The sequence below is a fragment of the Thalassophryne amazonica genome, chromosome 6 (assembly GCF_902500255.1).
Source record: "Thalassophryne amazonica chromosome 6, fThaAma1.1, whole genome shotgun sequence".
Classification (NCBI taxonomy): domain Eukaryota; kingdom Metazoa; phylum Chordata; class Actinopteri; order Batrachoidiformes; family Batrachoididae; genus Thalassophryne; species Thalassophryne amazonica.
In genome coordinates, this window is record NC_047108.1 from 88637585 (window position 1) to 88652141 (window position 14557).

Consider the following 14557-nt stretch of genomic DNA (forward strand, 5'->3'; position numbering starts at 1 on the left):
TCGATTCAAATAACATCAGCATATTAGATTAATGGTATATGGGTTTTTTTGACAGGATGGTTAAACAGAACTCTGCAACGGTTTAAGCACAGTTTTCACAAAACCTTTTTTAAAATAACGATAAGCCATATATATATATATATATATATATATATATATATATAAATGATGAATTAACTTAGGATTTACTTCTAATTATACTTGGGAAAAACAAGGCAATCTGGGTTTTTTTTTTTCTTTTTCAAAGTAAACAGGACATGTTAGATTTTTAATTGGCTTACTGTACTTATTTGTGTTTTTAGAATGTTTTTCTTAATGAGTCATCATCCGCAACTGTCTTTGTGTTGTCAGTGAGCCGGCACTACACTTCAAAAATAAATCCCCAAACCTGACAAAGAGATTTTTAACATCAGTTACCCCTGTGAGCAGCTGTAGTGCATGCAGAGGTAATGTTTTTGGCCCTGTCAGCCTGTTCATGTGTGAACAAAATAATTTGAAGCGTTTGTAAGCAATTATAACCAAAGTGATTGGAATGAATGACACTTAGCCACGGACAAAGTGATTTGATGTTGAGAAAAATCTCTTAAAAGTCAAGGTCATAGGACAAGGTCAAAATTTGGGCCCAATAAGGAATGTCTAGCGTGAATATTCTGAGGAAATATAATTTACATGAAACACTAATATGAAATCACATATCAACTTTCTCTTGATCACATAACCATTAACCTTAAGTGACCTTAAAAGGTCAAACACAAGGTCATAACTGTGTAACTCCATTTGGAACCAATATTGATTAAACATGATGGAAGTGTTGTATGTTAATCAAACACAAAGTGGTTCCATTTTGAATAGAATTGATGAAATGTCAAGACCACAAAGAACCATATATAATGTCACAAAGAAATAATTTGCATGAATCCTTGCCAAACATATTGTAAAGCATGGGTGGGTGTTGCACTGAGTGCCCATTCTAATTTGTATTGATATTTTTGTGTTTTAGTGTGTATTTTAGTAGGGGAGGGCTGACAGAAAAGCACTGAGAGAGCACCTACGAATGCTTCATCCCAGCAGTTTCAGCCTTTTCAGTGGGAGATAAAGCCTGGGCATGGGATTTGTTTTGTTGACAACAATAAACAGCTAATGACTAACTTATAATACATTGATGAAAAGTACTCACCCTCAGCAAGATCCAAGCATCTGTGAAATCTGCTATCACAGATAAGTTTTTGTGTTTCTATTGTGATAGATTTTGAGTGACAGTCATATTTCCAGATACCGGCACAGCGTTTGTGGATGTCTCACATTTTTTCCCCGTCACAAGCTTATTACACAGAAATCTGAGTAACCGACAGAGTAGCATGAAAGGATGAAGGTAAACAGCAGCCAGTCAGTTTTTAGAATCTCTCCGCTGCCCTGCTGGCAACCATCCTGATGTTTCCGTAAACCTTTGAAGGTGGACTTCCTAAAATCAGATTACAGATTGCTGTTCGAGCCATCTTGATATTCTGGAAGGAGCCTAAAATGTGAATTTTTGTATCTGCGAAAACTATTTGAGTCTTTGTGACATTTTCAATCGTGAATTTGGTTTTTCCTCCTTTACCCGCTATTCTGCCGACGGCTCTGTACAAGTGGTCTCCTTTCAGAGGTTTCACGTCCGTAACATCAAAGCTTTCCAGGAAAAGCTCGTCCAATCTGATGAGAGCGAGGGCATCTTCAACTTTGAATCCTAACACAAATGCTTTAACAAAATCTGCTGCTTTTGTCAGGGAGCTGATGTCCTGCATCTACATGTTTACATGTTCTGATTTCAACGTTTCTCATTTTGAGGTTGAACCTGATTTGAAGGTGGAGGACCTCAACAATTGGTGTGAAAATCTTTGTCCAGTTTTCCTTCAGCGGGGTGTATCTGTGAGCTGGAACTGGGATTTTACGCACCTCATCGGGTCCCTTTATTTTATCGCCTGAAATCGGCACAAACTGCGGCCTCTTGCTGGCTCCAGAATCTTCCGTCTCCATGTCCACTCCGTCACATTTTCACTTCTGACTCTTTTTAGACTTTACCTTCACGAAATCATCTGTTTCAGTTGTGCCCACAGCAGTGTCGGGGGCTGAATTTGTATCTGTTTCCATGCCAAAATTAAGCTTTTAAGCAACTTAAAAAGCCAAAAATATGACAAACGCTGCGCCTACTGGGAGGCATGAACAGATATATCAGCAAATCAGCAAAAATGAACGTCTCTGCCCAGTTGCCTGAAAAGCCACTGCAATGACGTCACGGCAGCTTTCTGAAAAGTTTGGAGTGGACCACTCTCAAAAACAGACAGCAACAGCATTTTTTTAAATTAATCAATTAATCATTTTTTTATGGAATCAGCATGTGGAGCAATATACTGTGTTCTCATTGAGAACGGTGCCGAATAAAAAACCCAAAACTGTATGAACACAGGGCCTAAATCTACTCTAACTTTTGCGTGCACACACACATACACTTTATTTAAGATGTTATTGAGAGACAGCATTTCAGAGCTAGGCTTGCACCCTTCTGCTTCATTACTTCACAGTCCCAGTAGCCTGTTAGCCTGTGATGGAGTTATGCTCTCTAATTACTGCTGCTTTGTTTGCTTGGTATCCACGTTCTCTCCATCACAATTAAAGGTCTTGATTAAGATGTAGTTGAGCAGCACACAAATGAGGTAAAATCCCACAAGCTTTCACATCTGTTGTTGTTGTTGGGGCTTTATTAGTGGAAACACTGTCATCTATATTTATATGACAGACTTAAAAGCACTATTCGTTGTAATCCTGTAAGAATATTTCCCTCAATTTGTCAAAGAAACAAGCTCTTGTTTTCTCTCTCTCTCTCGCTCTCTCTCTCTCTCTCTGTTTACCTGTGGTGCACTTTATCACCCCCCCTCCCCGCCCCACACCACCGCCACTACCTCCATCTGTCTCTCAGGAGGTCTGAAAATAAACAGTCAATTAGCAAAGTCATAAAGGCAGGGCGAGGGTCAAATGAGATGTCATAACACAAGTGGCTGCCCGAATCCCCCTCTTGCACATGCACGGTAAATATGATTTGTGCACGCTAGAGACAGGGGCATAAATACAGCAGGGGTTACTACCTCCCTTGGCGTCGGCTCATTTGAATAAATGCATAGATGGCGTACAGCTTATAGCCGGTTGCGTTTCTTCACTTACTTGCAGCCATGGATCTGTTTTTTGCAATCAGGTATTCTGCTTGGCTCTAAAGTGGAGCTGAGCCGCACAAGTAGATGGTGGAAGCAGTGTTTTCATAGCTTCAGTGAAACAGGAACAAGGAACAATACATTTTCCCCTCCATTACACCCGGCCGAGTTGGTGCAGTGTCTGGAAGAAGGCTTTCTCTCGCTGTGCTGGGTAAATAAATGTGTGGACCAGAAAAAGAGATGGAGGGAGTGGGCCCAGTGAGCTGGTTTCCCCCTCAGAATAAGACCAGTGTAAGAAGGATTTGGTGTGAGGATTGGAAGCTTTTTATCAGAGGCTCTTTTTATGAAGTCTGTTGGGTAAGTAGCAGGAAAAATGTTAGAAGGGGCCATAGAGAGCCTGCTGACTAATCACAAGGCAGAAGTGAAAGTCCTTACTTGTCACATCTGGGTTACTATGAACTGGGTGACTTCTCCAGTATGCTGCCATTTTTCAAATCTGCAGTGTGTGTCATTTGTGTCTGCACCTGTGTCCATGCATACGTGCAGAGCATCGTGCAGGTCCCTTGCTATAAAATAGTGTTGCTGTCTTTTCTATGGGTGTACTGATTGAACCTAACAGCAGCTAGGTTCATTGGGTGCATTGATTCTTTCAAAATGCATCATAAATCTCACATTGTGTTCATAATTTGATTCATTCAGATCCAATATGATTAACTCTGGGCCTTCTACAAAAACTGCAGGTTAATAGTGAGAAACTTTACTAAAATGTAGTGAAAGATTTAATCTCCAAGATTACAGCAAGGAATGATTCTGGATATGGTTGGACAAACCAAAGTGGGTTTACAATGAGTATGTTACTGTCTTTGATTTTCTTTATTAACCCTTTGGGGCCGACGCCGTCGTGTACGACAGCTAAGACCAAGCTTTACTAAATTATAAATAACTTTTTAATGATATGAGATAGAAACTTACTCTTTTTTTGCTGAAAAGTTAACTCTGCGGACTTTCGAGCCAGCCATCGGCCATCTTTGTACTCCTCATAGAAGCTGTGTGATGACATGCGCAATGTGAGTGTCCAATCGGAATTGGTTCACCGTCACATGGTTTTCCAAAATCAAATCGTAGGGCAGATTCACCTCACGTGAAAAGCCAAAGATCGTTTTCAGGAGTGATGTGTTACTAGTTGGCCTGTTTGAATAGCCCCCTGGGTGCTCCAATGAGTACATACTATTGGGCTCCAAATGCACCCTGCGCCATTACGCACAGCGATCACTGAAAGCAGACGGAGTAGACGGAGAGTCTCTGATGACAATCTCAAGTGCTCAAACAAAGAGCGTGTAACTATCAGGATTGCTCCACGAGTTTGCATGTGAATGTCACTGGATAACTCTGTTGCTTTTACCATGAAGACAAAAAAATGCATAGACCATATTGTATATATTGTTCAAAATGTGCATTTGTGTTTATTGTTTGAACCTTTTTGTTGTACAGTCTTTCACACAAGACCTCAAATTACCTTTATAAAGTGTCAAAACAGTTGTTTATTATAGTTTGCTGTGTGTTTTGAATAAATGTGTGTGGAAAATTATTTTTCGCTTTACTTTTTTCTTTCTTCTTTTTGTTTGTAAACCTTTATTACACTTATAAAACACAACAAAAGCATATATATTCTGAAAGCACAGGTTATCCTGGAAAAAAAAGAGACATAAAACTTGATTGTGGGATGCAGGGAGAGCTGTTAACAGCAATAATAAAACATTTATGCTAGGCGAGTGAACTGTCCAAAAAATGCCCTCGGACCAAAGCTACTATTCGATTATTTTAAAATCGCAAACCCAGACACTAAGATTCCTCACTCAGCTTCTCAAGTGCTGTAATCAGAGTATCCATTGATTTTGCAAAGATCACACCATCGTCTGTGAAGTCAAGGTCAGTAAAGCTTTCCTCGCCAAGACAGGCACCCAAGTCACTGGCTTCCATGACCCTACCCAACACGCAGTCCATGCACAGTGTAGGAGCCAGAACACACCCCTGAGGAATGCCAGGTTTCACTGAGAACAGCCCAACCGGATGTTGCACCTGTCTAGGAAAGTCAACTAAAGTCAGTTGGTTTCCAGAACTGCCCTGGCAAGGTCATTCAGAGGTCAATCATTTGGATGAAGGTCAAGGTCACTGAGGTCATCATATGTCACATTTCCATAGCCCTTATCTATCTATTATCTAGTTAAAGAATTCTGTCAGGGGCAGCACAGTGGCTTAGTGGTTAGCACTGTGCTGCCCCTGAATGGGGCAGCACAGTGCCCCATTCAATCCCATGACATGCTGAATGTCATGGGATTGATTCCCACACAGTAAAATTTGCAGAGTAAAATATACTCCATCAGGATAACATTTGGCCCTAGTCTAAATACGGTTAAATACACTCTATTATAGAGTGAAATCAGCTTTACCGTCTTGTCAAACCAGGTTTTCAACTCCAATAAGAGTCATTCTCAGCATGATAGAGTTGATTTTACCCTGTGATAGAATTGATTTAGCACTGTGATGGAGTATATTTAACTCTATTTGGACTGGGACCAAATGTTATCCTGGCAGAGTATATTTTACTGTGCAAAATTTGCTGAGCACCTGTGGCCTTTCTTTGTGAAGTTTGCATGTTCTCCCCATGTTTGTGTGGGTTCCCTCCAGGTTCCTTCCTCCCACATCCAAAGACATGCAGGTTAGGTGAACTGGAATCTTTAAATTGTCTGTAAATTTAAATTGTCCAGGGTGTACCCCGCCTCACACCCTATGACTGCTGGGTTAGGCTGCAGCCCTCCCGTGACCCTTAATTGGAGTAAGCGGTTGAAGATGAGTGAGTGAGTGAGTGAGTGAGTGAGTGAGTGAGTGAGTGAGTGAGTGAGTGAGTGAGTGAGAATTCTGTGGGTGATGGATTTGGCTTTTATAGTTAATGAATATTAAATGCACCGCCTGCGTTGGCCTATTAATTTCCTTGCTGTCTGTTTTTCTCTCTCTGTTTTAGGTGCAAGTGGGAAATTTTCGGCACACAATAGCCAAAGTGCAGCTCGGCGGCAGTGAGCTGGCCATTGTGGTATCCATTGTGGTGTGCTGTGTGCTGCTGCTGCTGTGCACTGTGGGTAGGTTGTTGTGTACATGTACAGATGATGGATGTCACAGATGTGGAACAGATAAAACGGATTTTGGGGTCATGGTTTCCCACATTTGGCTCATCCTTCCTCCATACAGGGACATAAAGACTGCACTGTTTGAACTGTTTGTGTGTGTGCTCAGAAGATGAATGGGTTCAAAGTGCTTGTGTGAATAATTTTTTAATGTCAGACATTCTCAAAACTTTCTTTTTTCCATCACGTTGTTGCCTCACTGTTGAACTATCCCCTTCTCACAAAACATTCTACAGCTCGACATATGTTCTATTCACAGGCTTTTACATTTTCCACAGTAACAATGTATTTTCCCCTCCTGATTTTTATTATTTGAGTCTCTTATTCTCATTTTTTTAATTCTCATTTTTCCTCATTTTATTTCGAGAGCTGAAACAGACCTGTTTGTAAAAGTATTTGCCTACAGTGATAACTGTGTTCAGCTAGACTTGTCAGGTACTATTCAATCAAATCATCACTTAAACAGAACTGTTTCAGTCACATGATGTTCGCCAAAGGTTCTCACACAGCAGCGCAAAATACAAAAGTCAAAATAAACTCCAGAAGAAGCTGCTTCTAAAGCCCCAGTCACACATAGCAAGAATGTACAGGAACCAGGCTGAAACAGCAAATATTACCATCATCGGACACAGTCAGGAGGAAAAGAGGCATGGTCAGCAGTGTCAGAACGCATCCAGATTACCTCGTCCACACCTGCACGATAGCATCCAGACAACAAGCGCATGTAGACAACAGGTAGATGACACAGACGGCCATAAAAGGCGCTGAAGACTGCCTGATGTCCAATGACTGCCCGATGATGTCTGGATGGCAAACACGGGACCGGAGTGGGAGGCAGCGCTGTGTTCCTCACACGCACATGCACACGAGTGCACAACGTAGGGCTGAAATTATCACTCAGCTGTGTGTGTGTGTGTGTGTGTGTGTGTGTGTGTGTGTGTGTGTGTGTGTGTGTGTGTGTGTGTGTGTGTGTGTGTGTGTGTGTGTGTGTGTGTGTGTTCATAATGCCTGCATGAGCCACTGCACGTGTGCGAGAGCCATTGGATACCTTTGCTGAAAGGTTGCTGGCAGTCAGACGCAGCCTTTCCAGTGAACTTTAATTTCTTTTTTCTTTTTTGCTCACTTCAGGAGCACAACACAACTCTGTACACTGTGATGTTGGTTGGAATATCACATGGGATTTAATTTTTGCAGCTGGGATGAGGCTTTTCACCACAGGCTGCGGTTTGGTTCCTGTGCGCACTGGGCTGTGAAACGATCGTGGTTCCGTGCTAGAGGTGAGTTTCATTTTTAATAACGTTGTCACGGCCTGGGGTACAGTTCCATGTCACACCTTCTACAGATTTTAGATGGTGATCAGGTAATAATATGCATATTACAGCGATGAGATCCGTTCAGCTCCGTGCCTGACGTGCACTGCGCCTGAGACCACAGAGAGGTGCAGCGGCACACGGTACTTTCGGTTTGATTGTGCACAGTTCACAGTCCCGTGGAGTGGAACATCTCACAACATGCCGGCAGGCTTTGCCGTGACCGGTTGATCTCAGAGCTCAATCAACCACAATCAGATCATTTAAGATGCTGTTTTGATGCTGTCAGAATATGTAGACTGCGATAACATGATACAAAAACTGCATATAGACCCCCGTCAGATGTGCGTTCCATCTCAATGGCGCCAAGAGTGTTTTGAACATCTGCAACACACTTGGGACAGCGGAGCTAATGGGACCAAATAGGTAGATGCTCACAGACTGCTGTCCTTTGGTCTTCAGACTGCAAGTCAGTATTTCCTGTTTATGGCCGGATGTGTCATTCTGACACAATTCGGCCTCAATCGGCGTATGTGTGATGGGGGTATAATCAATCAATCAATTTTTTTATATAGCGCCAAATCACAACAAACAGTTGCCCCAAGGCGCTTTATATTGTAAGGCAAGGCCATACAATAATTATGTAAAACCCCAACGGTCAAAACGACCCCCTGTGAGCAAGCACTTGGCTACAGTGGGAAGGAAAAACTCCCTTTTAACAGGAAGAAACCTCCAGCAGAACCAGGCTCAGGGAGGGGCAGTCTTCTGCTGGGACTGGTTGGGGCTGAGGGAGAGAACCACGAAAAAGACATGCTGTGGAGGGCAGCAGAGATCGATCACTAATGATTAAATGCAGAGTGGTGCATACAGAGCAAAAAGAGAAAGAAACAGTGCATCATGGGAACCCCCCAGCAGTCTATGTCTATAGCAGCATAACTAAGGGATGGTTCAGGGTCACCTGATCCAGCCCTAACTATAAGCTTTAGCAAAAAGGAAAGTTTTAAGTCTAATCTTAAAAGTAGAGAGGGTGTCTGTCTCCCTGATCTGAATTGGGAGCTGGTTCCACAGGAGAGGAGCCTAAAGACTAAAGAACTACAGTGGCATCCATTTTTTTTTCCCAAATGGAGAATAATAACCTTCCCACATGTGGTCAACCATCCAGAATTCCTCCAAGAACACAGTGACAACTCATTCAGGATGCCAAAATAAATAAATAAAAGAAACTGTAGTCCTCTATCACATCAATAAAGATGACTGTTCATGACTTTATTATCAGACATCAGATAAAATTGGCATCCACATTTTAGTGATGAATCAGAAACAAATGCTATCCCAGAACAATAACACTCCTGGGAATTTTGCCAAACATGATGTACCTTGTAGTAGTATTTCTCTGTGGCATGAAAGGAGCAGCCTTGCAGACAGGAAGGCATTGGGGAGGGTCATGAAGGCAGCAAAGAAGATTATTAGGGTCAGGCTGCCAACTGTTGGTGAACTGGCAGAACAGCGCTGCTAGTCCAGGTCAAGAAGTATAATCAGGGATACTTCACATCCCTTTAACAATTTGTTTTCCCTCCTGCCCTCAGGTAGACAGTACCATAGCCTGAGTTGCAAAACATGCAGATTCAGGGACAGCTTTTACCTAACTGCCATAAGACAGTTGAATACGAATTGATAGAAAGGACTGTGCAATATAGAATGTAGGATATAAAATACACTGTAGCATCTGGTAACAACTTTATCCTTGTAGCATCTTCATATGTGCAATATCCTGTGTCCTTTATTTATTATTGCATGTTGTGTATACACAGATGCACACACAGATGAGAGTGTTTTGGAATGATTAGATAAAAGCAGAACTGTATTGAAGATGCATACATAAATTTCCATTAAAAGAACATGAAACATGGTTTTGGTATCTGGTCCTGAACACTTAGCGTGTTGTATGCTTGTTTGTGCCTGGGTTGTACCTAGTTTGTAACTTTAACTAGCAACATTGGGGGAAAAAACGTGATGCCCACTACATGGACCGATATCACAGAAGTAAAACTAGAATTAAAGACTGGATGGAATGTGTGGCTGGGTATGGTATCAAAACTTCTCACTGCCAATTTCGTGATGACTAACTTGAAACACTGCTCTGGAACTTTTCAAAACCTTTGCAACATCCATGTGTTCAAGCATTATTATATCCATATCAAATGGAAAACATCATGAGCTTTGCTGCCGTACATGGAGCCTCAATACATCAATTCAACACAAATGTGTCAAAATGTTCTTGTTGATTTGCATCCTCTGGTGAAATGAATTTAATATTTAACATCGATGGTCAGCGCAGGTTCTGTACGTGTACATATTGTGTGTACATGTATGGCACATCAGTGACTCCAAAAATGTGTGTTTCACGCAAGATGGACGGTGGCAGGTCATTGAAAATGACTTGAAATAGCTTTTGATTTTACTCAAAAAACATTTATGATTTTTTTTTTATGTAAAAAGAAACAATAAAACAGAGCGGAGGGATTTTAAAATTGCATGTTATTCTTCATTTATCTGACCAAGTTGAACATTTTGTGGTTCGTGTGTCTCTCTCTCTCTGTGTGTGTGTGTGTGTGTGTGTGTGTGTGTGTGTGTGTGTGTGTGTGTGTGTGTGTGTGTGTGTGTGTGTGTGTGTGTGTGTGTGTGTGTGTGTGTGTGTGTGTGTGTGTGTGTGTGTGTGTTTCAGTCTTGTGACACAGGACACTGCATTTGAGTTTCATCTCAAACTTCTGACCTTTCTAACTTCTCTTCCTTCTCTTTTACAAATAAGGACATTTTGTGTCTGTTATTCCAGTAAAATGACATCAGTCTTTATCTTATTTTGCATTTCTTCACCCTTTCCTCTCAGCCGGTGAACACTGAGTCCATGTTGGTGTTACGTGATAATTTAGTGAAGGTTGCCACAGCGTGATAACGGTCTTTGGGTTGAAACTAAACCACATTGATGTTTTCTCTCTATCTTTCACAGCTCTTGTTGTCTACTGCACAAAGAGCCGAAGGGCAGAGCGTTACTGGCAGAAAACACTCCTCCAAATGGAAGAGATGGAGTCTCAGATCAGAGAAGAGATCCGTAAAGGTGTGTTTAAGCAATCACACTCTCGTGCACACACACGGACACTCCAATCAAAATTTTTTAGGATTTGACTGATGGTGTGTGTCAACGGATGTGAAAAAAGAGCTTGTGGGACGACAGAATTATCGACCACATTTATTTATTTTCTCTGTGTGTGTGTGTGTGTGTGTGTGTGTGTGTGTGTGTGTGTGTGTGCATAGTATGTTTCTAGCGTGTGCAGTGGGAGGGAGATACGGTGGTTGACAGATTTGTGCCATGTAAGCGTGACTCGTAAAACACGGTGTCTGACAAATGATCAGTCGCATACAGACATTGTGAGAGCCCAGTGTCGAGTCTGTCCTCCGTCAGCAAGGCCTGCACACGCACGTTCGGGTCTGCGGCATTTAGAGTAAAGCCGTATGAAGGCCACGCCGTGTCTGAGCACCCAGATTTATAGGGCAGAGATGCGGCCGATGAATAGAGAAAGAGAAATGGAAGGAGAGAGCGATAGGAGCGTGGGGGCCAGGGCCACGAGTCTGAGGAGAGGCTGAAGTGTGGGAGGGAGTGGAGGTTATTTAGTCAGAGGACACATAGATTTGTGGCTGAGTTCAGGGTGACTGTGCAGGAAGTGAGGGATAGTTCTGCTGCTCTGAGGAGGAAGGCAGAAGACAGCGGGACCAAGGATGTTGGGAAAACTGATGTTATCGGAATGCTATGGTTTTTGGTAATTGCCTGAAACCAAAGGTGAGGGCAGGTTGTCTTTATGCATCCAGAGGTGGAGCAATACACGGGCTGAAGACCAGGGGCCCCAAGTCACATAGGATCCCATGTTTTCCTCAAAAGTCTTGTGTTAGCTCACACAGTAATACAAACACTAGCACAAAGAACATAATTAAAACAAACAAACAAAATAATCAGTAAAGCCCCCTTCTCATTTTTAGGGATCTTCATCCCAGAAGGTCACTGTTTGAAACCTTGTCCTTACCTTGGAAAACCTTAGTGGGTCTGGCAGGGTGTCTGTGGTGATCCAGGATATTCCTTCATGCTCTGATCTTCGTTCAGCCATGATGGCACGGCGGCTTAGTGGTTAGCACTAATGCTTCACAGCAAGAAGGTCATGGGATCACTTCCCGCCCTTTCTCTGTGGAGTTTGCATGTTCTCCACGTGTCTGCGTGGGTTTCCCCCAAGTGCTCCCATTTCCTCCCACAATCAAAAACATGCTTATTCAGGGTTTGCTCCTTTCTCTGGTACTGACCAAGGCAGCGTCTCTACGTCTGAAGTTGGTCCCTGAGCACCGGACTATAGCGACCCACTGCCCCTAGTGGTTGGATTGTGTCTAACTGAAATTAGGATGGGTTAAATGCAGACGACAAATTCCGTTCTATATGTGTGTGCAATGCCAATAAAGGCACTTTACTACTACTTAATTTTGTACAGGTTCCAATTTTTTTTCTTTTTCCACTCCGATCTTTCAGATACTTTGGTAATCCCTTATCCTTTCTGTTTTCATAGAGCTCATATCATTGTCGCACATGTTGAAACATCATCAAGAGGATTTCTGAAAGTGCCACAGTGCTGCTAAAGTTATACTACAGGCATGCTATGGTTGCTTTTGTGCATGTAACATGGTACAAGCATAGGGCATGCTAGACTAGTGTTATGTCATAAAACCACCCACTTCATTACATTCATTGGCACCCACCAACTTCACACGCTTGTTTGTCATGGTTCCAGACTGTGTCCTTCTGGGGTACAAATCGTGAAAGTGAAAATGCGGCTTAAAGCTACAACATGTAGGATTTAGGTGTGTTTATTAGCAGAAATGGAATATAGAATTCATAACCATTTATTCATTAGTGCTTAATTGCTTGCAACAAGGATTCAGTGTGTTTTCATGAGCTTAGCCCTTTATTTCTACATGGGACTGGACCCCCTCAGGGAGGCCGCCATGTTGATATAGTATTCCAAAAGGGACATAGTTAGTGGGTGACACAGTTCCTTAGTGGTTAGTGCTGTTGTTTCTCAGCATGAGGGTCACCAGGGCCTTTCTATGTGGAGTTTGCATGTTTCTCCCACTTCCAAAGACACACAGGTTCAGTGAATTGGTAACTTATAGGGTATCCTTACTACTGTGGATGAGTTTGTGTGTCTATACGTAGCGGTGGACTGGTGTCCTGTTCAGGGTGTACCCTGCCTCTCATGCTGTGACTGCTGTGATAGGCTCCACATCCCCCAACCGTGACCCTTGTTGACTGTAGTAAGCAGGTATAAAAAAAAGAATGAATGAATGAATGACTTACTCAGTTTGCATTTTGAAGCGCGGCCAGAAAACAGGAATAAGTGGTTGCTCGTGCAGGCTACCAAGTTGGAGAACCCGCATTTTTATGGAATGGGGATTTATACATATTGTCTATCACAGGAAAAGGCAAGGGGGCATTAATCCCAAAACTGAAAAATGCAATCTGCAATCTCACAACTAGATGACACTTGATCCTACATGCTGTAGCTTTAAGATATAATATGTATACGTCGCAGACATGAATGAGTGAAGCTCTTCAGCCTCTCACCATTTGGGTCCTTCAGACTTTTTTTTTAGCAAATGCTTTAGGGGAGCAATAGCATGGATAAAAACTTTCCCTAATTACAGCCCTGTTAACCCCCTGCTACTTTAAGCATTTTTTAATGTAGATGTAAATTACTACTCAAAGTTTTCAGCTAGTTGACAGTAGGGCTGTACAATATGGCCAAATTATCGTATGTCAATATTGTCATATCAATATGATATCCGATATGACTACGATTTCACACAAAGTGCAACAGTGAAAATTAAGCATTCTTAAACAAAACAGGAATAATACCACACTCATTTTGCACTCATCATAAGGTTAGGATACTGTGCCCTCCAAAAGTATTGGAACACTTGGAATTTCACACATTTTAATTTGTTTATGCCATTTTAAATACAAGAAATACAAAAAATATATATATAAAGAATAAAAATTTCTAAAATTATCTTTGTCAAACTTAAACTGAAAGCAAATCTCTAAAACTTGATAAAATCTGTAAATAATCAGTTTTATTGCCAGTTTTCTTTAGACAAGTCAGGGGATGGAAACATGAACATTTCCAAGTCACTGAATATGTCTTGGACTTTATTTACATCAATTATGAAGAAATACAAAAGTTTCTTTCACCAAAACATGAAATCTAAGCTTTCACCTCAAATGTACTGTCTGTCTAATTGTAGCTGAACTTTCAGGTCTTCTTTATAAGAAAATCCTCCTCTACATTACTTTATCAGGAAGCTGGATTTTATATTTTCAATTAATTTATATTAGGTTGTGGAGATTGCTTTCAGTTGGAGTTAAGGAAGATAACTCAGACAGCAAAATTGAGAGGTTATTTAAAAATAAGTCCTTCAGAGAGCAAAATTAAGAGGTTACACAGGTTTTATACAGAACACAGGAGGAGTAAATTACCTGTATTTCTTTCAGCGTGAGTGACTTAATGTCATATCTCATGAATCAACAGTTGCCTGCTTGTTTGAAATCAATGGACAAGCACGCATATATAAGGAAACCCAAACTAAAGGAGAAATGCCGCTTATAACAACCTGGACCTCATTTCTGGCATAAAATACAGTCGTTTACTCACCAGTGTAACTTTGGTGTCATTATTAGTCCACGGTTCAAATGACATGTTCATTTCAAATCTGAGGCAAACATTGTTCTTCTTCTACTAAGGTGGATTAGAACTTTTTGTGGTATACAGCACCAGCTACTGTACAG

The 14557-nt window shown here is 41.6% G+C and overlaps 2 protein-coding genes across 2 annotated transcripts in view; one reads left to right on the plus strand and one right to left on the minus strand.

The window, feature by feature from the left end:
* Positions 1–14557, plus strand: part of plxnd1 (plexin D1) — a 218689-nt gene that overhangs the window by 146831 nt on the left and 57301 nt on the right. Inside the window, exons 20-21 of the mRNA XM_034172730.1 lie at positions 6208–6322; positions 10685–10792. Of these exons, the coding sequence (XP_034028621.1) occupies positions 6208–6322; positions 10685–10792 (223 nt within the window). The remainder of the gene's footprint in view (positions 1–6207; positions 6323–10684; positions 10793–14557) is intronic.
* On the minus strand, positions 1304–2225 carry LOC117512601 (RNA-binding protein PNO1-like). Its single transcript, XM_034172736.1, is given in 2 exon segments — positions 1304–1781; positions 1783–2225. Coding segments are annotated over 2 exon segments (735 nt in total). The 5' UTR covers positions 2131–2225; the 3' UTR covers positions 1304–1394.